This window comes from Denticeps clupeoides, chromosome 9 (assembly GCF_900700375.1).
Source record: "Denticeps clupeoides chromosome 9, fDenClu1.1, whole genome shotgun sequence".
Taxonomy (NCBI): Eukaryota; Metazoa; Chordata; class Actinopteri; order Clupeiformes; family Denticipitidae; genus Denticeps; species Denticeps clupeoides.
In genome coordinates this window covers 3149330-3170046 of record NC_041715.1, presented here as the reverse complement: position 1 = coordinate 3170046, position 20717 = coordinate 3149330, and the positions used below count along the sequence as shown (strand labels likewise).

Genomic DNA, 20717 nt, shown 5'->3' with positions numbered 1-20717 from the left:
CAGCTCATGACCATTTACGTTGGTAGATTCTCACTGAAGGCATCAAAACTATGAATGAACACGTGTGGAGCTACGTACTTAACAAAAAAGGTGAAATAAGTGAAAACATGTTTTATATTCTAGTTTCTTTGCTCTGATTACTGCTTTGCTCACTCTTGGCATTCTATCGATGAGCTTCAAGAGGTCGTCACCTGAAATGCTTTCCCAACAGTCTTGAAGGAGTTCCCAGAGGTGTTTAGCACTTGTTGGGGTCCAGGTCACCCCAAATCTCGATTGGGTTCTTGTCCGGTGACTGTGGAAGCCAGGTCTCCACTTTTTGTCATAACTCCTACATAAATGGTCATGAAAATAAAGAAAACGCATTGAATGAGAAGGTGTGTCCAGACTTTTGGCCTGTACTGTATAATCTCTCTGACTCAATGGCATTTTAACGTAGTAGAAGATAGAGGCCAGCAGGAGGCGCTGTTGCCCCGCCACGGCGGACCGCCGCCCCTCTCCTCCCAGAGGGGGCTGCAAGTCCAGTTAAACTGGGGAGCGCTCCGCCGCGCCGTCCTTACCTCGGAGAGGCTGCTCTGGAGAGGGTCTCTCCACCCTCACCTGCAGGTTACGCGGACCTGAGTGGGAGCCCCCAGAAGATGCTCGGCTCGCATCTCTAACGCAGAGGAACTTTTTTCTCGCCGCTTCTGGACCCGTTCTCTTTTTTAGCAGGTGAGTTTTTTGGGGGGTTTATTCGTGCTTTTGGGGAGATGGAGAGTTAAAAAGCCCCAAGAGCTTCACCGCCACGGCGCATTGTATATGAATATGTATATTACATATTAATACGCATGATATAATTTCCCCCGGGTGCGCTGGTGAACTCGGCCATCGGGCCCGGGATGAAACCTGATCGAGAAGGTCGCTCCAGCAGGATGTAACCACGACCCCCATCCTTCTCCAGCGGAAAACCCCCCATGTCAGCAGAGCCCCGCCGGTTCACTTTACCGGATGATATTTCAGGAGTCCGGCGGGGGGATATTGCGCGCAGCTCAGGCTCGGATCTGGGTCGGATCCCACCGAACCCTGATCGCAACGCAGGATCGCCGCGCCGCGCGTAACGTTGCGCACCGGGCGCCTAAAAAAATACCCCGCACCCACAAACCCGCGTGTGCTGAGCGGTGCGCACCGTTACGCGTTTACATTCACAGCATTTACCAGACGCCCCTTATCCAGAGCGACTTACAATCAGTAGTTACAGGGACAGCCTTTACGCGCGGCGCCTAAAAATACCCGGAACCCACAAACCTGTGTGTGATGAGCGAGGTCTGCATGAATAATTGAGCATCCGCCGTTCAATGGGGGAAAAGTTGCTTTCCAGCCCGTTTCACTTCTGCTCCACCTTCACACACACTTCAGACCAGGACCTCTTCACTTCTGCTCCACCTTCACACACACTGCAGACCAGGACCTCATCACTTCTGCTCCACCTTCACACACACTGCAGACCAGGACCTCTTCACTTCTGCTCCACCTTCACACACACTGCAGACCAGGACCTCATCACTTCTGCTCCACCTTCACCTTCACACCAGGACCTCATCACGTCTGCTCCACCTTCACCTTCACACACACTGCAGACCAGGACCTCTTCTTTTTATCAGTTTAGCGCCAATGAACCATCAGAAACGTGGAGCACTTCTGACCGGCATCTCATCGTCATGTCTCAAAAAGTCTCACCTTTTCCTCTTTAGTTCTTTCCCTCTGTGAAGTAAACTCCTCTAATGTCTCTCGTCCCACTTCAGTCCTTCCGCAAATCAGCGGAAGGCCGGACATCCAGGCCCGACGCTCCTCACCCCTTTTCTTCTCGTTTGTTCTCAGCCGGAGCACAGAGTCCATAATGAGCAACATCTACGAGTCGGCCGCCACCACCTTGGACCTCTTCAACACGCCATGCCTGACCAAGGTAGAGCTGCGGGTGGCCTGCAAGGGCATCTCCGACCGGGACGCTCTGTCCAAACCCGACCCCTGCGTGGTGCTGAAGATGCAGTCCCACGGACAGTGGTTCGAGGTAGGACGTTGCTTCACGCTTAGCTGCAAGATCATCACTGTAAACGTAATATGATTAAAATAATGAGATAAAATAAAAAAGTGACGAATCTGACTGGTCTCGACCATGCTTAAGATCTGATTTGGGGGGGATCATGGGCGACCAGTAGAGCCATGTGCTTCATGACCTACAACGTCCTTTCTTTCACCCCTCCTAACGCATCTTCATGGCTGGCTTGATGTGTGTGTGTGTGTGTGTGTGTGTGTGTGTGTGTGTGTGTGAGACTAAATAATGGATCTCATCCTGAGAGCCCATGCAGACAGGAACACAGATGGTTTCAGGGGATCCAATCCCAGCTGATGATTGAACCATACGACCATATCACGTTTCTGCTAAAATGGTGCCTGTGCGTGTGTGTGTGTGTGTGTGTGTGTGTGTTGGATTAGTTAAAGTGAGTGTGAGTCGGGTTTTTGACAACATGTTTTGAGTTTCGCCCGTATTATAATTCAGAGTGTCTGGATGGAGATGTTAATTGGAACCTAGTGATGGAACCTTGTCAGGCTGTGCAGAATTGTCCAGTCCAGTAAGGGCTGTCAGTATAAAGCCCTGCTCTGATTGGTGGAGGGCTGTGTCACACAGGTGGACCGTACCGAGGTGATTCGCAGCAGCAGCAGCCCGATCTTCTCTAAAGTGTTCACCATCGACTTCTACTTTGAGGAGGTCCAGCGACTTCGCTTTGAGCTGCATGACATCAGCAGTCACAATGGACTCAAGGATGCTGACTTCCTGGGCGCCATGGAGTGCACACTGGGACAGGTCAGTTTTACTCAGTCAAGTCAGTTCCCACATTGACAGGTCACTTCAGACTGGTCAGTTCCACTCAAACAAGTCATTTCCTGCTCGACCAGGTCAGTTCCTGCTTGAACCGGTCAGTTTCATCTCAGACAGGTCAGTTTCATCTTGGGCAGATCAGTTCTTCTCAGACGGACCAATTCCATCTCAGACAAGTTAGTTCCTGCTTGAACATGTCAGTTACACTTGGAACAGGTCAGTTTAACTCGGACAAGTCAGTTCCCGTATTGACAGGTCAGTTCAGACAGGTCAGCTTCACTTGGACAAGTAATTTACATTTACATTTACATTTACGGCATTTATCAGACGCCCTTATCCAGAGCGACTTACAATCAGTAGTTACAGGGACAGTCCCCCTGGAGCAACTTAGGGTTAAGTGTCTTGCTCAAGGACACAATGGTAGTAAGCGGGATTTGAACCCGGGTCTTCTGGTTCATAGGCGAGTGTGTTATCCACTAGGCTACTACCACCCCATAATTTCCCACTCGACATGGTCAGTTCCTTCTCAGACAGGTCAGTTTCATCTTGGGCAGATCTGTTCTGCACAGTCAGGTCAATTCCATCTCGGACAAGTCAGTTCCTGCTTGAACATGTCAGTTACACTCGGAACTCGGAACAGGTCAGCTTATAAAGTTTAAAGTGAAGTGATTGTCACATGTGATGCACAGCACACGGTGCAGACAGTGAAATTTGTCCTCTGCATTTAACCCGTCACCATCAGTGAACAGTGGGCGGCCATGACAGGCACCCGGGGAGCAGTGTGTGGGGACGGTACTTTGCTCAGTGGCACCTCAGTGTTACCTTGGAGGATCGGGATTCGAACCACCAACCTTCTGATTACGGACCCGTTTCCTTAACCACTAGGCCACCACTGGCCTGACACACATAGACACACATAGAACGTAAACACACAAGTACAGTGAAATAAGACCAGGGACACAACAGTCTAACTTAAATGCATACAAACAGCTGCACACAATCAGGAAATCATGGAGACAACATAGACAGGGTAAAACACGGAACCGGAGCACCCCCACAGTCCGGCCTTGACGGAGACACTCAGGGACTCAAGGATAGTAAGAGAATCTGGGACTTTGTGGTTTTCTGGTTACTGTTACCCACTAGGCTGCTACTAGCCTATGTATTTATATAAATGAGTTCCTGCTCCAGAATTATGACGATTGGGAGTATCATGGTCATGTGACTGGTTATAAATGCTTTTACTGGTTTGCAGATTGTCTCACAGAGAAAACTGTCAAAAGCCTTACTGAAGCAAGGAAACACAGCAGGAAAGTCCTCCATCACGGTAAAAAACACACACACACACACACACACACACACAAACCGTGACACACACCTGAACAGCAGCTTCTGATGCTCTGCTGCTGTTGCAGGTTACAGCTGAAGAACTTTCTGGAAACAATGATTACGTGGAACTGGCCTTTAGTGCAAACAAACTGGACGACAAGGTATGTGTGTGTGTGCGTGTGTGTGTGTGTGTGTGTCTCCTGCCAGCTTCCTCCCTGCAGATAAAATTAAGAGACGTGATTTCTGTGAAAACCCAGCCGCTTTATGTGCGTGCGAGATTCTGATTAATGTCACGTCTGCAGGATTTTCATTACGAATTTCCATTCCAGGATTTCTTCAGCAAGTCTGACCCTTTTCTGGAGATCTTCAGAGTAAACGATGACGGTACCGGATCACTGGTCCACAGAACCGAGGTAGATAAACCTGATGTCCACGTCTTTCACCACACTCAATGCACATGTAATACGCTCTGTGTGTGTGTGTGTGTGTCCTCTGGTCTCTTTACAGACGATCATGAATAATCTGAGTCCGGTGTGGAAATCTTTTAAAGTCTCACTGAACACACTCTGCAGTGGAGACCACCAACGGGAGCTGAAGGTACAGTCAGTTAGAACATCTACACACACACACACACACACGGCTGTTCTGTGTTGTCTGGACTAGTCTCTGTCCTTCTCTAATGTTCTGTGTATAATATATGAAGAAGAGATGCTGTAGCTGATGGACGCCCTTCAGAAGTGCATCTGTTCAGCTACAGGCAGCAAAGCAGATGGTCAGATGGTTTTAACCAGATCGTCACAAACATCAAATGGGTTTTAAATGCTCTCACTGATGGCAACTAGTTTTATTCCAGTAAGAATTGGACACGACACAAAGAAGATCATGTCAGAGGAAATTATGACAAGTTGTCCCACCGTCTACGAACGTCTTAGTGACCAGATCTTTGAGAGCTCTCAACATGATGCACGTTCCTCCATATCAGAGAAACAGCATGTGGTCCAGCTCAACTCCCCTTTGGCTGGAAATGTAAAATTCATGACCACATCTGCGGCTGCTACCACGATGGCGCTCCATCAGTGCTGGTGGACATCAGACGGGAACTAAGACCATCATCAAAAGGAGGACCGCCCCTAATTGTGTTCACTGGCTAGAGTTGTCTCTGTGTAAAGATCCTTCAAGATGCATTTTGCTCTTTCGATTGATCTTTATAGATCTCCAGAGGTCTGTAAAGGCCCTGCAGGAGTATCTCAGTCTTCAAGGTTCAATCCTTCACACGGTGTAATGGAGTGTTTGGAGTGTGAATTTGTCTCTGAAGTAAAGCAGAGAGATGGCATCTGCAGATCCAGGAAGTCTCTCTCTCTCACACACATGCTGCCCCGGTGCAATGCAGCAGAATATTACAGCAGAAGGTTCCTCATGGCGAGAGAGACTGGCCCAGGCTGGTGAGATCTGAGATGTTCTGCTCCTTTAAAAAAAAAAAAAAAAAGGCTTTTATAAAGCATCTCTAATCTGGTAATCAGGCAGCCGCCACACCGGATTCATTCCGGTCGGTGCCGAGCGTCCCGTGGCATCGCGCTGGCAGGTCACTGTCAGTCCGCGTGTCCCGCTGTGTCGGGGTGACGTCCTCCCGGATGATATGGAACAGTGGCCGGGACCCGCCCTCCGCGCACGTCCCTCTCGGTCCCGCTGGGATTAGGGTCCATTTCCCCTCTCGGCTCCTGCAAGATTCATGAGAAGGGCTCCAGCGAGCGAGGGCCGCCGCCCGCTAATGAGCCTCCTCGCAGGTGAGCTTCCTGCTCCGGCGGGAGGCGGCGGGAGGTGCGGGGCCACGTCCCGATGCCACCGGCTGTGGGCAGGAGGAGAGGAGGAGTCGCCGGGTTCTCTTCATCGTCCAGAGATGCACTGATTCACTCATCTGGACTGAAAGTGCCAGCGGGTCGCTGGTAATCTGTATGTCGGTGAGGAGGGACTAAGCGCCCAACCTGACACCCATCTCCTCTCTTTCTCCTCCATTTCTCACCATTCACTCCACTCCGAGCACGCAAACGTGGGATCACGACCGCGACCAACAACAACATGCGTTGATTCAAACCTTCTGATTTAACGAAGACAGCGCACTACACACTATATGCCATCAGAAACCATAACCATGATCTTTCATCCTGATATCCGACATTGGAATTGAATTGAACTGCAGAATTCTGAGCAGGGTCTCTATGTCGGCGCCGAGATTTCTGTTGACGGCCCAGACGGGCGCGCCAGGGGTCCCAGGGCACAACGGAGGCTTTGATTGGTCAATTTCCTCCTGATTGGCAGAACCCCTCCCGAGACTCGTTCACTCGCTGTGTGGAGGTGTGTGTGCGTGAGCCCACTGGTAATCGTGGTAGGATCTGCTACATTTAGTGCGACGGGATTTTCTTTCAATGGGGTCAATATGTTTCCCAGGTTAAATCGTTAGAAGCAATTTTTCCTGCATCCGTTCTTAAGAGGGCAGCTGTCAGTGGCTCAGGAGATAGATGGATCACCACTCTCCCAGCGTCACACGCCAATTACGCCATTAATGCCTTTAAAATGGGTTCCACATCCTCTGAGTGGGTCCTGGAACAGAGAGGGATCTTGTTTTACCTGAAAAACACGGTGTATTCTCTCCCTCACTGTATCTCACACCCCATGTTGGTAGATTTCGCCATAAACTCGGTAGTGAAGTTTACATTTACAGCATTTATCAGACGGCCTTATCCAGAGCGACTTACAATCACAGTTACAGGGACAGCCCCCCCCTGAAGACACTCAGGGTTAAGTGTCTTGCTCAGGGACACAATGGTAGTTAGTGGGGTTTGAACCTGGGTCTTCTGGTTTGAGTGTGTTAACCACTAGGCTACTACCACCATCATTTAAATGGTGGAATCACTTGGACATTGAAGTTGAAGTTAGCCATCTAGTTGAAGTTGAAATGGTGGAGTCGCTCTGACATCCAAGTTTACAACAACATCCGAACGTTGAACGTTGTTACAATCTCAGTTATGCTCAGATATTGTTATGAACTCGGTAGCGAAGTTGAATTGGTGGAGTCGTTGCTGGAAAACGTCTGAGCGACGTTGAATGTGGAATGTCCTATTTAGAAAGTCCTGCCAAGGTGGCCTGGTGGGTAAGGAAGCGGACTCATAAACCAAAGGTTGTCCTCTGCATTTAACCATCACCCTTAGTGAGCAGTGGGCAGCCATGAAAGGCGCCCGGCGAGCAGTGTGTGGGGACGCTACTCTGCTCAGTGGCACCATGGCGGCTCGGGATTTGAACCGGCCTTTTGAGTACGACCTTCCTTCAAGTTCCCTTACCCACTAGACCACCACTGCAACTGGTAGTGCTTTAGCATTAGCATATTTAGTGCTGTTATTGGTAATATCAGTTACCTTTTTCAGGAGGAGGTGTCACTATGGCACCTTATCAGGTGTGGTTATGTGTGCAAGCTTCCCAGCTGGTTGTCCCACGTGAAGGACAGACGATGGGTGATTTTGCGAGTGTCCTCCAGAGTGACACGTTCATGTATAAAGATGAGTACACAGCCCTGCTCAAATATTCATCGCACTCTACCATGTGTCACCGGTTGCCATGGTGACACAGTCATTTGCCGGGTGCCTGGGGTTACGTAAACTTATGGTGACACTGTGCAGAGGAAGAGCTGATGGAGCAAATTATGAGTTTTCTCCTAACGAAGAGCAAATGAAAGAACGTGCGTGTCTTTTAAAATTTCGAATGATATGAAACGCTCATACACACACACACACACACACACACTAAAAAGTCATCTGTAGCATCTGGGTATTAATATTTTAATAGGCCTTCAAATTTTGATTACCCCCCTCTAATGTACTGTTATTAATGATTCAGCAGCAGGTCTGTCGCTGAGTGTCACTGTGTGTGTCTGCACACGTAGACACGGTCTCAAAACCACAGTTGCGTTATATTTACGTGCACATCCACATGCATGTATGCATACAAACAGTATATAAAAATACTGTATGTGTGTGTTCGGTAAAGTCCCCTGAACTTTAAAGAGGACCCTCACATCTGCTCGCTGCTCATTTACCCCTGGATCAGCGCTCCCGGCCCCCGGTCTCAATACAAGACCAGCAAAGTGGAGAAAGCGGGAACGTTGTTGCACCTCCCTCCCTTTCTCCCAACCCTCCCTTCCTTCCTTCCTCCCTCCCTTCTCTCCATCCTCCCTTCCATCCATCCTCTGCCTGCTGCATTAATGCCCCCACCCTGCCAAGTCATGTTAATGTCCCCTGCCTGTTCCGGAGAACTCCTCTTCCTGTCATTTCCATTTTTGTCTGTGAGGCTTTGGGTTCCGACTGAATAAAGAAGCTTCTCATGTTGGTGGCTCACCGAACTATTTCATCATGGCTCATCACTGTCACTGTTACCAGTGATCACTGATCAGCACTGTGCATTCTGTGCTGTGGACGTCAGAGGGTCAGAGTCTCTGGATCGGAGCTTCTGCTAACTGATGCTGATGATGTAATGAGAAGTTTCTTCTTCTTTTCTGGTGCATCTAATATTGCAGAAAGTCAAGAACATGTACAAACTGATCATTGGATGATGGGGCCTGCAGGTGAATGTGTTGTGATCCTGTTTCAGTGCACCGTGTATGACTGGGACTCCAATGGGAAACATGACTTCATTGGAGAATTCCAGACCACCTTCAGAGAGATGAAAGGAGGCATGGAGGGGAAACAGGTACGGAACACACACATACACACACACACACACACCCTCACTTCTGTACTATTTCTGGTGCTCAGGCCTAGAAAGCAAATGTGTATGCTGGTTACCATGGTAACATGTCAATCAACTGTTTGGGGCCCAGAATCCAATCAGTTTCTCAAATCAGGTAATAAAGCGGTGAAGAGCAGTGGTCACAAATAGCCCGAGTCAGAAAGACCTTCAGGGGATGAACACACACACAGACACACACACACAGACACACCCAAACCTACGGTGTTTGTGGTGGTCAGGTATGTCAGCAGATACATCTTGTAGCTGGTCAGGAGATGCCATGAGCTTCAGATTCACATAGTGGATTCATTTCATACCAAGTTTAAGATGCAAAGTAAACAATGTCTAATAAAAAATAATCAGTGCAAACTCTGATATTTATTCATTGCCACAATTGTTGTAATTGTTGTAAACTTTATTTACAGGAAGAGATTTCATGATAGATTTTCCTTGATCTGGAAAAAAAAAAAAAACGCCATTTACTCTCTCTCTGATAGATCCAGTGGGACTGCATTAATCCCAAGTACCAGGTGAAGAAGAAGAACTACAGGAACTCTGGTGTGGTCACCTTGTATCAGTGTAAGGTCAGCTGTGACTTTTACCTCATTTTAGGCCGACTGAGCCTGATTCGTAAAACACGAACCCGTGTGTGCGCGCGTGTGTTCTGCTGCATGGTGGTGACGTGTCGGTCCTCTACACAGATCATCAAGATGCACTCGTTCCTGGACTACATCATGGGCGGCTGCCAGATTCAGTTCACCGTGAGTCCTACGAATCAAACCGCCGCCATTAGTAATTCTGCACATTATTCATGGCCAATCAGCGCTCCCAATTGGTTTCATACATCATGGCCCCGCGTGGCGATCGCACTTTAATTCCGCTAATACGTTTACATCTACAAACACGTGTTGGTGGAAGGTTATTCGTGTAAAAAATTAATTAACGAGGTAAAGTGGCTCCGCCTCTTAACGGGCCACTAATGAGCCGCTGTCCCGTAGGTGGCGATCGACTTCACGGCGTCGAACGGCGACCCACGGAACAGCTGCTCCCTGCACTACATCCACCCGTACCAGCCCAACGAGTACCTGAAGGCGCTGGTGGCCGTGGGGGAGATCTGCCAGGACTATGACAGGTGCTCCGCCCGCTCTTACATATATACCATGTAATCAGTTGTGATGGACAGGAACGGTGTGGTAAATTGTTCGTGTTGTAAATGACTGAATGATGGAATGATGCTGTGTTCACTAATGTAATAATCTGTGTGTGTGTGTGTGTGTGTGTGTGTGTGTGACTGTAGTGATAAGATGTTCCCTGCCTTTGGGTTCGGGGGACAGATACCTCCAGATTTCAAGGTAAGTAACAGATTTGCTCTGTGATTAAAGATAAAAATGTTTTATCCCTGCAGGGAAGGACAGGAAAACAGGAAGCCTGTCTCTTTTAAATATGAAACGAGACTGTAGTTCTGAGGAGCAGTCGGAAGACCTTCTGTCCCCTTTTTTTAAACGTTTCATATTTTGCTGCGAACCCACTGCCTGAATTTACCTGCCTCCTGCTGTGGGCGGGAATAAATGTAGTAAATGCAGATGATTGGATCAGGGCGGGGCTTGTGTAGCATGTTTATGAATAGTGGATTCTATAAAGTGAAGTGATTGTCACATGTGATACACAGCAGCACAGCACACGATGCACACAGTGAAATTTGTCCTCTGCATTTAACCCATCACCCTGAGTGAGCAGTGGGCAGCCATGACAGGCAACCTTCTGATTACGAGGTCGCTAGTCACAGGGCCACCACTGCCCTGGATTATTGTATATGAACCATGATTTGGTGACGTTTAATGATGTGTGTAAAAGTCTCACTTTGTCCATTTGTGTCTTAGGTGTCCCATGACTTTGCCGTGAACTTCGATGAAGAAAACCCGGAATGTGCAGGTACCCGTATCTCTCCTGGTGAATAGTTAGACTAGTTCTGGGAAGCCAGATGTTCTTCAGCCAGGACTCTCCTTCTCATGGCTGTTCATCTTCATGTCGGTGAAGCTCCAGATGCTGGTGCCTGTGACACAGCCTGGAGGTTTTTATGCAGGAAATTGTGTCCGGCATGACTGTAGTTCTTGTATAAATTGTGTGTGTGTGTGTGTGTGTGTGTGTGTGTGTGTGTGTGCAGGTATTCAGGGCGTGGTCGAGGCCTATCAGAACTGCCTGCCTAAGATCCAGCTGTATGGCCCCACCAACATCGCGCCCATCATCCAGAAGGTGGCCAGCGCTGCTTCCGAGGAGATGCACACCAAAGAAGCCATGGTGTGTGTGTGTGTGTGTGTGTGTGTGTGTGTTAGAGAGAGCGAGAGAGAGAATGATATTTAACAGATTTTCCTTGTCTGCAGGAATATTTCATCCTCCTGATTCTGACGGACGGCGTGATAACAGACATGGCCGACACCCGCGAGGCGATCGTCCACGCCTCCCACCTGCCCATGTCTGTCATCATTGTTGGCATCGGCAACGCCGACTTCAGCGACATGCAGATGCTGGACGGGGACGACGGGATCCTGCGGTCCCCCAAGGGCGAACCGGTCCTGAGGGACATCGTCCAGTTCGTTCCGTTCCGCAGCTTCAAACACGTCAGTCGTCACCACATGCCTGTTCAGCTCAGATGTGTGATGGGTGTTGTGTGCTGTGCTGAGTCAAGCTGTGTTCTGTGTTGTGTGTTTTATGTTGTGTGCAGTGGTGAGACGAGCTGTGTGTTGTGTTGTGTGTTGTTTGTTGTGTTGTGTTTTGTGCTGTGCTGAACCGAACTGTTTATTGTCTGCTATGCTATGCTGAGCTGACCTGTGTGTTGTGTGCTGAGCTGTGTTTTGTATGTTTTGTACTCTGCTGAGCCGAAATGTGTGTTGTGTGACCTGCTGAGCTGAACTGTGTGTTGTGTGCTGTGCTTTTTTTTTTTTTATAAAGTGAAGTGATTGTCACATGTGATACACAGCAGCACAGCACACGGTGCACACAGTGAAATTTGTCCTCTGCATTTAACCATCACCCTGAGTGGGCAGCCATGACAGGCGCCCGGGGAGCAGTGTGTGGGGACGGTGCTTTGCTCAGTGGCACCTCAGTGGCACCTTGGCAGATCGGGATTCGAACCGGCAACCTTCTGATTACGGGGCCGCTTCCTTAACCGCTAGGCCACCACTGCCCCTTGTGTTGTGCAGAGCTGTGTGTTGTATTCTGTTGTGTACCCTGTGCTGTGCTGAGCTGAGTCGAGCCGAACTGTGAGTTGTGTGTTGTATGGGTGGTAGTAGCCTAGTGTGTAACACACTCGCCTGTTAACCAGAAGACCCAGGTTCAAACCCCACTTACTACCATTGTGTCCCTGAGCAAGACACTTAACCCTGAGTGTCTCCAGGGGGGGACTGTCCCTGTAACTACTGAATGTAAGGCGCTCTGGATAAGGGCGTCTGATAAACGCTGTAAATGTTGTGTGCTGTGCTGAGTCGAGCTGTTTGTTGTGTTTTGTGTTGTGTGATATGCTGAGCTGTGTGTTGTACGGCGAGCTGAGCTGTGCCGATCTGAGCTGTGCTGTGTATGCTGAGCCGAGCTGTGTGTTGTGTTGTGTGTTGTACACTGTGCTGTGGGTTGTGTTGCTCTGTGCTCCAACAGACAGGCCCAACGGGATTTAATTTAATTAGATGTAAACGAGCTGCTTGTTCAGGACACGCCCACATGGATCTTCATTAACACCTTGGTGGTGTGCTACACAGCTCCTGTGTGTGTGTCATTTCTTAAAAAAAGCTGTTAATCTCGGTGAGACTCTATTAACGAGAGAGGTGCGTATTACAAACATAGAACCGCAGACAGACCCACAATACCAGGCCACCATGTTCTTCCTCCCTCTCTCTCTCTCTCTCTCTCTCTCTCTCACTTGCTCACTCTCTCCTTCTTTTGCTTGAAAAGCCGTTTTTGAGGTCGGCAGCCTCCGTTTTTCCCATCATGCTTATTCCCCAAAAGCAGCTGGCGGTGAGGTCCTGGCACCACGTCCCGACGTTGTGATTTATCAGCGGTGTGGAGATGCTGATTGAAGCTGACATTTCCTGTAACCATGGTGATCAGAACACTTTAGGGTCATCATGGTAGACAGAACTGGTTTGTCATACCAGTCCATCACAAGACCAGCAGACAGAGTGGCTGGCACTGATAGTCTGATACAGGTCAAAGGTCACGGCTCCACATTTCAACTTCTTTGCACTTTCATGAACAATGAAATCATTCTAAATGTCGATCTCCGACTCAGTAGTGTAGTAAAAGGGATGTACTCTGTGCACGTGTAGTAAGCAGACGTGGGTAGTAACGAGTTACATTTACTTGATAAGGAGGTTTACAATACCATACTTTTTACTTTTACTTGAGTACATTTGTGAATAAGAAACTTTACTCTTTCTTCGCTACATTGGGCAACACTCGACTTGGGGCAGTGGGGGCCTAGAGGTTAAGGAAGTGGCCCCGTAATCAGAAGGTTGCCGGTTCGAATCCCGATCCGCTGAGGTGCCACTTGTCATGGCTGCCCACTGTTCACCGAGGTTTAAAAGGGTTAAAAGCCGTGTGATGTGCTGCAGTGTTTCACTATGACAATCACCATTCACTTGTTACCAGGTTGTAATATGGTTTAGAGACAGATGCTCTAACACGTTTCACCATTCAGATGTAGCAACAATAATCACTATACATTTTCTGTAGAGGAGGGAATTAATGTCTAACTGGTTAATTTAACATATAATTAGAATATATAGGAGAGTTTGTACGCTGAGATGTAGTCCATTAATGACTACACACAATATTAATATCGTAAACCTGACGTAATAAATGAGTACTCAGTAATTTTATCACTATATATTTTTGTACTCTTACTTGAGTCATTTTTTTTTACTTTTTACTTGTACTGGAGTATTTCTATTTTGGAGTAACGCTACTCATACGTGAGTAAAGGTTTTGGCTACTCTGCTCACCTCTGGTAGTAATGTATTTTTTATAATGTTCCCACGATAGGTCAGAAGAGGAGGAAGGTGTTTACTCATGACAACAAGATGACACCTCAGAAGTGTGATTTGCTAGAAATGTCCCCCAGCAGCAGTGACAAGGTTCAAAGGTCGCCTACAGCCTCCGATGCAGATTCATTAGTACGCTCTTTAGAACAGCTTCTCCAGTCCCGTACCCCGATAGAAGGGTGGAGTTAATATAAGTAGAGAGAAAAGAAAGCGTGAAACATAGAAGACGATGGGAAAAATGACCCGCCCCCTCCTTACACACAGCCTAGAACCTTCGCACAATCCTGAGTTGTGATATGAGTGTGTGTGTGTGTTGGCAGATGTGTGAGATAACACTCCCCTGTGTGTGTCAGTGAAAGGGTGTCTGTCCTCCCCTGCTGTTGTGTAAGTGAGACAAGAACAGACCTCCTGTCTCAGGTGCGAGAGAGAGTCCCCGCCCCCCCCTCTCTCTCTTGCTCTCTCGCTCTCTCTGTCTTTCCCTCTGCTTCTCTGTGATCATGCCTGCATTATCGGATTCTTTTTTATTTTAAATCCATTTTTTTTTATTGTCAGGTAATGTTGGCTGGGTGTCTGTTTCCGTGGTGATTATGTCAGGACGGCCTTTTTGCCTTCTCACCATCCTCCTCCTCTGTGTCTGTCCTCCAGGCGTCCCCGGCAGCCCTGGCCAAGAGTGTCCTGGCGGAGGTGCCCAACCAGGTGGTGGACTACTACAACAACAAGGGCATCAAGCCCAAAAACCTGTCCGACTACGAGTCTTCCAGGGCCTTCAGCCCTTGAGCCCCGCCCCCAGCATAGAGCATCAGGAGCTGCGCCTCTAGCCGCCAGTAGACCCCCCAGTGGTGGGTGTGTGTGTGTGTGTTTGTGGACGCCGGCCTGGGGAAGCCGGGTTCTAACCACCCCGTTCCTCCCTTGGCATGCGTAGCCCTGCGAGGCGAGCGTACTGTAGACGCCTTCTGTACAGAGCATGCGCAGCACCGTAAATATACCGTAGATGAGTACAACGTAGATGAGTGCGGCACCCCCACACACACACCTAGAACTCCGTAGAACTCGTCTGGTCCCTGCATTTTTTTTACCGGTTTGTCAATCTTTTGCTAAATTTCTTAAATATTCTTACGGTGTAAAGTATGGGGTTGGGCACTGGGGGTGTAGTGATCTCTGTCTAGAAAATGAATGACTGTGTGTGTGTGTGTGCAAACCAACACTCTGTGCTTTTGCATGTTGACAATAAAAAGAGAAGTCTTGCTTTTTCTCTGGCTGTGGCTCTGATTCCTGCCTATAACGTTTTTCCGGGGTGGATTCCGTGCGTCTCCGTGTGTGTAGGACTTGGTCACATCATTTCCTGCCACTGTAGGCCTTGCACACGGCGGCACTTTAATAAAACAACTCAACCGGCACAGATCCGTGTGTGAACTGTTCGGTTCGAAGAGCTCAATGCAATCGTTGTGACCCAAATGGCCTTTGAAGTCCACAGAACACACACACATACACACACACACCCATCCAATTAGCCTGCTCATCATGTATAATTAAACTGGCAGATTAGTGCAGAGAAAAATCCCGCTGGAGGAACGAGACTCTGGACTTTTAATCGCTTTCACCGTGGCAGCACACATCAATCCTGAGGAATGGAACAGGAGGTTGAGGGTTTGGAGCCGTTTGCACGGATGATTTGTCTGCGTCACTGCAATCTTTAAAAATTATTTTCTCTGTAGTATCTAGACAATAATATTTAATAATAATTCAAAATTGTAAAAAAAAAAATCAGTCTTATTCTGTATTCATTTATGGAATTGTTTTAATGAAACAACCCTTATGATGAGATATGAAATTGCAGCCAGTCATGGGCAGTAGGAACAGTTTCTCTTCCGCCCAGTTTCCGCCCGGAAAGACTTCCCACCCGGACCGGACGTGGCAGAGGTGACACTGCTGCAGTGGAGAGACGCGGCGGCATGGCCGCTGCAGTACCGGGGACAGCGTCTTCGCGGAAAGATCCTGAGTGATTCATTTCATTCGTTCATTTATTATTATTGTTTTTTTTTTACCTCTAGTCGATTTAAAGTAAAAGTCGATTTAAAGTATAATGCTGCGCCTGGCGGTGACGTCATTCCGGCGAGCGGCTTTCATCGGCCCTGCAGCCAGCAGGTAAAAATTAAACATCGTATATGGGCTTTATTTGTTATAAAATTACTACGCTCTAAAACTCACCATAACTGTTCGTAACATAACTTTATGACTTCTAACGCTAGCACGGTTAGCCGCGTTATGCTAACAAGTGTTAGCCGTGTGCAAATCAACAAATCGCGGCCGGTCGTGTCTGCGTGTAAATACGCGTGTTTTGCGCTCCATTTTATCCGACCACGTTGCCCGTTCCAGGCTGCCGGTGAGCGTTCCGTGTGAACGTGTACTTGTCGGTGTGTAGTAACCGTTTCGCGGGTTTGTTTCGCCGCAAGTCCCCCAGCTCGCTGTCCCCCAGTTCGGGCCATCAGGAGCTCCACGTGGTTCGACGAGCACCTGACGGAGGACAACGCGGCCTTCATGCGGCGCGACGCCGCGGGCGAGTTCCGGAGGCTGACGGCGGAGCGGCTGAGTCCCCTGAAGGACCAGCCGTGGCCCCGACACGAGTGGGAGGAAGGTGGGTGTCCGGGTCCAGTCACGTGATTACAGCCCTCCAATGATGATATGCAAAAAAAATCCTCTCTCTCTCTCTGTGACCAGGCAGTCGTCGGGTGGGTCTGGTGGCGGTGAAGCTGGGTATGATGCCACTGTGGACCAAAGCCGGGGACAGACATGTAGTGACACTTCTGCAGGTGTGAGCTGCTCCTCCAGGTTACTTCTCACCACACGGTGGCTTCTGATGCTGAATTAGTCAGTGTGGACGACGATTCCCCCTCTGAAAGTCCGAATAACCTATATGTCGGGGTTGGTAGTGGGCGTGGTCATGTTTGGACATTAGAGAACGGAGGTGAAAGGGAGGAGATGGATGCCGCTCTACACCTAGATGTGTCACATATTGGCAGGAGGGTGACACTCGCCTGTGAACCAGAAGACCCAGGTTAAAATTCCACTTACTACCATTGTGTCCCTGAGCAAGACACTTAACCCTGAGTGTCTCCAGGATGACTGTCCCTGTAACGCTCTGGATAAGTAGGGTGTGTGACAGCTGTCAAACATACCTACTGGCCTCTTCCCTTTTTTTAAACTATAAAGTTCATCTTCTGGGTGTCAGAAATAATTTCCCACCAACAGTTAATTAGTTTCACCTCTCAGTGAATACAGATAACAAGCAACTAGCTGCCACTTCCTGTTCCTATCTGGCTATGTCTAAAAAATTCTGACATTAGTTTATTATGTGTCCATTAAACAGTCAGTGTGTGATAAGATAAGATGATCCCTTATTAGTCCCACAAGTGGGAAATTTACATTGGCACGGCAGGAAGTGGACAGTACAAAATAAGAGCAGCAAAAATGTCGATTAAAAAAATGATATAAAAAGTTAGTCTTTGAAAAAACAACAGTGGATGGGAATAGTAAAAATATTAACATATCAGCCTATACATAAAAAGTATTTTATATATTTGTGAAAGTGTACATATGTACAGAGTGGATATTTTGCACATGTCTACTGAATGTGTGTGTTTGTGTGGTCCGCTGTTGTAGAGAAAAGACCTTGTGAGTCTCCATCCCACACTGTGGGAGCTGCTCAGTGCTGTCATCATTAGTGTTGTTCACATAATCAATACAATCAATGATCAAGATATCATTTTCACACCCATATCTTGCGAAAACCAAATTACTGCATTATTTATGGGAAAATAATCAATACAGTAAATTCCGCGGTTCCCCTGCAGTTGTTCATTTATCAGTATTGGTGTTGATATCAGACGATGGTGATGATGATGGTGGTGGTGCTGTGCAGGTGCAGGACTGTCATGTGGTGAAGCACCTTTCTAAAGAAGAGCATGATGGTCAGTCGGCTGCTCTGCTGGTGGGAGGCAAAAACTGTTCCCCATTTCAGGTAAACGCACACACGTAATTAGAAGAAGGAATATGATTCTTGGTTCTAGAACAAATCACAAAAATGTATTTCTTTATTTTTTATTCAAGAGGGCAGAATCTTCTTTGGAAATGTTCCGGAATGCCGGAGTCCCACCCAAGCAGAAAATGACCACTTTTCGTGTGACTGACAACGCAGTCGTCAAACCAGGTAACTACGGTAACAACCATAAACAACCAGCTGTCTCTACGGACACCCGCCGCCCCGGTGTTAAATGGGGTTGAGAACATTCAGTCTTTGTGCGCCTCTGAATTTATTCATTTGTTTAAAAAAGTGGGGACCCTAATTTTTTTTTTCTTTAATGCGGAGCCTTGGGTTCTGTTTTATGTGCAGCCCCTGATTTTTATTTTATTTTTTTTCCCCTTTTGGGTGGTGCCTGTGATATTCTTTTCTTTTTTTATTGGGGGGCCCCGTTTTTTTTTTTTTTTTTTTTTATAAATGCAGGGCTTTTGGTTTTTCTGTGAGTGTGCATGGTCCCTGTGTTGGAAGTGTCATGTCTCACTGCTCTGAACGTGCCGTTGTCAGGTACTCCTCTGTATGCTGCTCATTTCCGTCCTGGTCAGTACGTGGATGTAACGGCGAAAACGTGAGTTTCATATTATATTATGTTTTATGTTAATTCGGATAATTTCCCTTCTTTTCGAACATTGTTTGTTTACACTATTTTTTTCCTGTAGAATCGGAAAGGGCTTCCAGGGTGTAATGAAGCGATGGGGGTTCAAAGGTCAACCGGCGTCTCACGGCCAAACAAAAACGCACCGGAGACCAGGGTCCCTAGGACCCGGCGGGGTGAGGGAGAACGCGAAACATTACAGGCAGGCATGCAGTGGTGCAGTGTGGGTAATGTAGTCTGTGCTGCCTCTCAGGATCCGGCAAAAGTCCACAAGGGGAAGAAGATGCCGGGTCAGATGGGAAATGTGTACAAAACAGCCCATGGGCTGAAGGTACGTACACACACACACACACACACACACACACTAGTACTGCTTATACTCACACTTACACACAGGCTTGCACTCAGGTCTACACAAGAGGAAATGTGTGTGTGTAAAATATATATTTTTTGTTGTGTGTTGAGGTGTGGAGAGTGAACACCAGGCTTAATATCCTCTATGTCAACGGCTCGGTTCCTGGACATAGGAACTGTCTTTTGAAGGTGAGACACACACACACACTCATACATACATCTGTTCTCCAGATTCATTCGATCACATTTAGGTACACACTGCTTATTTATTAAATGTGTGTGCTAAAACAAGAGTTGCAGAGATGTTAACCGTGGCTCATTTTCACACACGCTCACCAGTTTAATCCATCTCCATCAGGTGAGCCGGTGTGAGCGTGCACTCGGGGCATCTCGCCATCGATCGTGTGCAGTCAGCACTTTATTTGGAATGTACACTTTCTCGCTAACGCTATCTCACACACACACACACACACACACACACACACACACACACACACACACACTCAGAGCCCCTGCTGTGATGAAGTGAACGTTTTATTGACATCTGCAGCCTAAATGCCTGACGGACTTTCAGCTTCAGCTCCGTTTTGATGTTCGCTGAAACCTTTTCATGTTTCACTCTTCACTCCTTTATGGATTCTGGAACATGAAACCCACAGGAGGAACCATGAATGAAGAGGAGAAGGAGGAGTGGTGTGGTGTGGTGATGTCTGCAGGTTGTGATGGGTTGTTGCTGATTTGGTTTATAGGTGAGGGACACCATCCTGCCTCAACTCCTGGCCAAAAACCATCAGCCGCCATTCCCCACGTTCTTCATGGAAGAGGAGGAGCTTCCTGAGGACCTGTACCATGAAGACATGTTCGAGTTCTCAGAGACAACATGAGAACATTATTCACTCCACAGTGAGTCCAGTGTCCACGTCTCTGAGGGCTCTGGTGGAGCCACACACCCAGGATGGATTTTGAACTTCTCGTAACCCCACAGTCTGTGTCTGATGTGTAAAAATGAAACTTTGTTTGATAAAATCCTGTTTGTGTGTCTTGTGTCGTTCATATAACGTGATTATGATCGTGACACAGTAGGCATGATCCAGGTTCTGAATACCACGAAAGCTGCAGTGAACCAACCATGTGTAACTACAGGACTGATGTTTTTAATCTGAAACTCACTAGTCTCCTCTCCTTTAGTGGGATGAACAAGAACCAGAAGTCAGCGCTTTTCTTCTGAGGTATTTTATTACCCAAAATGCCCTGCTTTGGCGAGGGATTGAAGGGAAGAGAAAATCCTGAGACAGCAGTTCGGGAGCTCCAGGAGTCGTGGGAAAACTCTATAGTATCGCAATCCTGTAAGATTTAAGTGCTGAAGAAATCTAAAATAAGTCACCATTGCCAGTAAAAAGTGAAAGTGATCAGTGGGAAAGGCGCCTGGGGAGCGTTGTGTATGGAACCTTGGCGGTTTGGGATTTGAACCAACAACATTTATTTCTTATATAGTCCAAAATCACATACAGTATGTCTCAGTGGGCTTTGACAGGCCCTACAGTGAACACCCCCAACACTTGACCCTTCTGCACACAAGGAAAATGAGAGAAATAAAGGGTAGAGTGAGCCTGCACGTGGTGTCAGTGCAGGGTTTGTGATTGTCCAATAAATTTTTTTTTAAAAAGTCCTACAGTTGTAGGGTTGGAGAAGTCCAGAGTGTAG

The 20717-nt window shown here is 47.8% G+C and overlaps 2 protein-coding genes across 4 annotated transcripts; both read left to right on the top strand.

Annotated features, from left to right (window-relative positions):
* The first annotated feature begins 543 nt into the window (after nt 1-543).
* Nucleotides 544-15245, top strand: LOC114796788 (copine-4-like). Of its 3 annotated transcripts, XM_028991281.1 has the most exons (16): nt 544-708; nt 1855-2044; nt 2663-2839; nt 4110-4181; nt 4270-4344; nt 4513-4596; nt 4691-4780; nt 8822-8920; nt 9457-9543; nt 9661-9720; nt 9958-10091; nt 10257-10311; nt 10840-10891; nt 11124-11257; nt 11341-11577; nt 14635-15245. In XM_028991281.1, exons 2-16 carry the CDS (start codon nt 1874-1876, stop codon nt 14764-14766), a joined length of 1659 nt encoding a protein of 552 aa, XP_028847114.1. In that variant the 5' UTR covers nt 544-708; nt 1855-1873; the 3' UTR covers nt 14767-15245. The 3 variants fall into 3 exon arrangements, with proteins under 3 accessions (XP_028847114.1, XP_028847112.1, XP_028847113.1); XM_028991279.1 differs by lacking the exon at nt 14635-15245 and having other exon boundaries at nt 11341-11837; XM_028991280.1 differs by lacking the exons at nt 544-708; nt 14635-15245 and adding an exon at nt 1391-1744 and having other exon boundaries at nt 11341-11839.
* Nucleotides 15246-15903: 658 nt separating this feature from the next.
* On the top strand, nt 15904-20054 carry LOC114797020 (39S ribosomal protein L3, mitochondrial-like). Its single transcript, XM_028991611.1, has 10 exons — nt 15904-16134; nt 16443-16624; nt 16708-16799; nt 17909-18007; nt 18097-18196; nt 18572-18632; nt 18724-18835; nt 18913-18990; nt 19125-19202; nt 19763-20054. The coding sequence occupies exons 1-10, from the start codon at nt 16073-16075 to the stop codon at nt 19895-19897; spliced, it is 999 nt and encodes a 332-aa protein (XP_028847444.1). The 5' UTR covers nt 15904-16072; the 3' UTR covers nt 19898-20054.
* The last annotated feature ends 663 nt before the right edge of the window (nt 20055-20717 follow it).

Excerpts from the sequence above, each read along its gene's own strand:
- LOC114796788 (XM_028991280.1), top strand. The coding sequence starts at position 1,874 with ATGAGCAACATCTACGAGTCGGCCGCCACCACCTTGGACCTCTTCAAC. Across the intron at positions 10,312-10,839 it reads AGATACCTCCAGATTTCAAG|GTGTCCCATGACTTTGCCGT; the intron begins GTAAGTAACAGA and ends TTTGTGTCTTAG. Across the intron at positions 10,892-11,123 it reads AGAAAACCCGGAATGTGCAG|GTATTCAGGGCGTGGTCGAG; the intron begins GTACCCGTATCT and ends GTGTGTGTGCAG.
- LOC114797020 (XM_028991611.1), top strand. The coding sequence starts at position 16,073 with ATGCTGCGCCTGGCGGTGACGTCATTCCGGCGAGCGGCTTTCATCGGC. Across the intron at positions 18,008-18,096 it reads AAAACTGTTCCCCATTTCAG|AGGGCAGAATCTTCTTTGGA; the intron begins GTAAACGCACAC and ends TTTTTATTCAAG. Across the intron at positions 18,633-18,723 it reads GTGGATGTAACGGCGAAAAC|AATCGGAAAGGGCTTCCAGG; the intron begins GTGAGTTTCATA and ends TTTTTCCTGTAG.